Source organism: Cariama cristata, unplaced genomic scaffold, assembly GCF_000690535.1.
Source record: "Cariama cristata isolate BGI_N322 unplaced genomic scaffold, ASM69053v1 scaffold24569, whole genome shotgun sequence".
NCBI lineage: Eukaryota > Metazoa > Chordata > Aves > Cariamiformes > Cariamidae > Cariama > Cariama cristata.
In genome coordinates, this window is record NW_009635547.1 from 1 (window position 1) to 1,898 (window position 1,898).

General features: G+C 63.5%; 1 protein-coding gene across 1 annotated transcript in view; it reads right to left on the bottom strand.

Annotated features, from left to right (window-relative positions):
• Window positions 1–337: 337 nt before the first annotated feature.
• Window positions 338–1,898, bottom strand: part of N4BP3 (NEDD4 binding protein 3) — a gene marked incomplete at its 5' end in the record, with an annotated part of 2,157 nt that continues 596 nt past the window's right edge. The window contains 4 exon segments of the mRNA XM_009707600.1: window positions 338–615; window positions 618–903; window positions 1,133–1,390; window positions 1,632–1,898. Coding sequence (XP_009705902.1) covers window positions 338–615; window positions 618–903; window positions 1,133–1,390; window positions 1,632–1,898 — 1,089 coding nt within the window.

A 1,898-nucleotide genomic window follows, 5' to 3' on the forward strand; every position in this document is an offset into this window, starting at 1 on the left:
CCTTAGCAAGACATTAAGTTATGAGTTGTAGGGAACAGGGGTGGCAGAGCAGGAGGGGACAAGGAATGTCTCACAGAGTGCTTGGTTTCTGCCCCCATGGCAGAAGGAATCACAGGGCAAACACTCCTGGAGTCAGAGCACGGGGCACATGCAAGATCCCCGCTCTGGCACAGATGACCCAGAGACCCCCCCAGAAGGGTCTGAAGCGCTGCAAGAAGGAAAAGCTCCCTTGTTGCAATCAGTCCTTCACCCCAGGGCAGTGCTGAGAGGCCAGTCCTTGTGCAGACCCTGAGATCATCCATTGCAGCAGCAAGAGACCTTCCCCAAAAAATGCCCCTCAGATCTTCGAGGACTCCACCCGCTCGATCCACGGCGAGTCAGCCCCAACATCCCTGGGCTCTGACCGCAGCTGCCGCAGCTCCCGCTCCAGTGCCTGGCTCCGGTGGTACATCTCCATGTAGCTGGCCTGGAGCTCCCGCTGGTACCGCAGCACCTTCTCCTTCTCCTCCTGCCAGGTTTTCCTCTCCAGCTCAAAGTTCACAGCCTGCAGCTGGCCCTGGCGCCGCTCCCGCAGCAGCTCTGCCCACAGCCACTCCACCTGCCGCTCCAGGGGCAATCTCTGTGAAGGCCCCGGCACTTGGAGTCATCAGTTTCGCAGCCGGGGAAGTCCTGGCATGCTGGCATGGGGTCATCACCCAGCGGCAGCGAGGTGCTGGGCTCCGGGGAGCTCTGGAAGGAGTCTGCCAGTTGTGCTAGCTGGGAGTCCCTGGCCTGGACCTCCGCCTTGGCCTCCCGCAGCTGCGTCTTCAGGCTGAAGATCTCACCCAGCTTCTGAGCCATCTCCTCCTGGGTGTCCCGGAGCTGCTGCTTCAGCAGGGAGATCTCCGCTGCCTTCTGGCACACCTGCAGGGCACAGGGAAGCTGTCAGGAAGGGCTGAGGGAGCAGGAACCCAGGGGTGGCAGCACCCTAGCTTGTCAACACAGCATCCCTGGGAAACCACGAGCACCACACCTGGCTCGTCCCCTCCCATCCTGTGGCCACAAGTGACACCAGAGCAGGAAACCACTGCCCCCCCCATCCTGGCTCCATGGCCAGGAGGGTGGCAACAGGGAGGGAAGGAAGGGGACTCACCTCCCACTTGGTCTCCTCCAGCTTGGGGCTGACACGCTCACCCTGGGGCTGCCGGAGCTTGGGCTCCTCGCACTGGCACTGCTGCATGCTCAGCTCCTCCTGCAGCCGCTTCTTCTCCTGCTGCGCCTTGTAGAGCTGCAGCTGCAGCGCCCGCTGCCCGCGCTGCGCCTGCTGCGTCACCTGCTGCAGCCGGGCCATGTACATCTGCTTCAGATCCTCCAGCTCATCCAGCCACAGCCGCTGCTTGTCCTCAAACACCTGCCAGCACGGGTGGTCGCTGGTGAGGGTCCGTAGCCTGCCCCTGTGCAGGGCAGCCCCAGGGAGGGATCCCAGAAGGTCCTGTGATGTTGGGTCCTCCCACACTTGGACATTCCCAGCCCATTGCCCACGCTGCCCACCATGGCAGGACACCAGCCCCTCCACTGCACCTTCCACCCAGGCACCGCTGCCCCACACCCCTGCCCGGGGCACACAGCACAGCCCCAGGCCCACAGCTCACCTGTGTGAAAGGGTCTTCGGTCTCGCTAAGGCTCCTCTTGAGCTGCCGCAGCTCTCCTCCCGTCTCCTGCAGCCGGTCCTCCAACTGCTTCACCGCGTCCTCCAGTGAGTAGGTGAACTCGTAGGGTGGCGGGGGTTCTCCAGGGCTCTGCAGCCGGCTTAGTGTGGCCATGCTTTTGCAGGACAGGGGCACCTTCTCAGGGGCCAGGGGGTCCCTGGGGCTCCGGGAAGCCCTGTCCAAGGAGCCCCCGATGTGGTTGATGTGGCC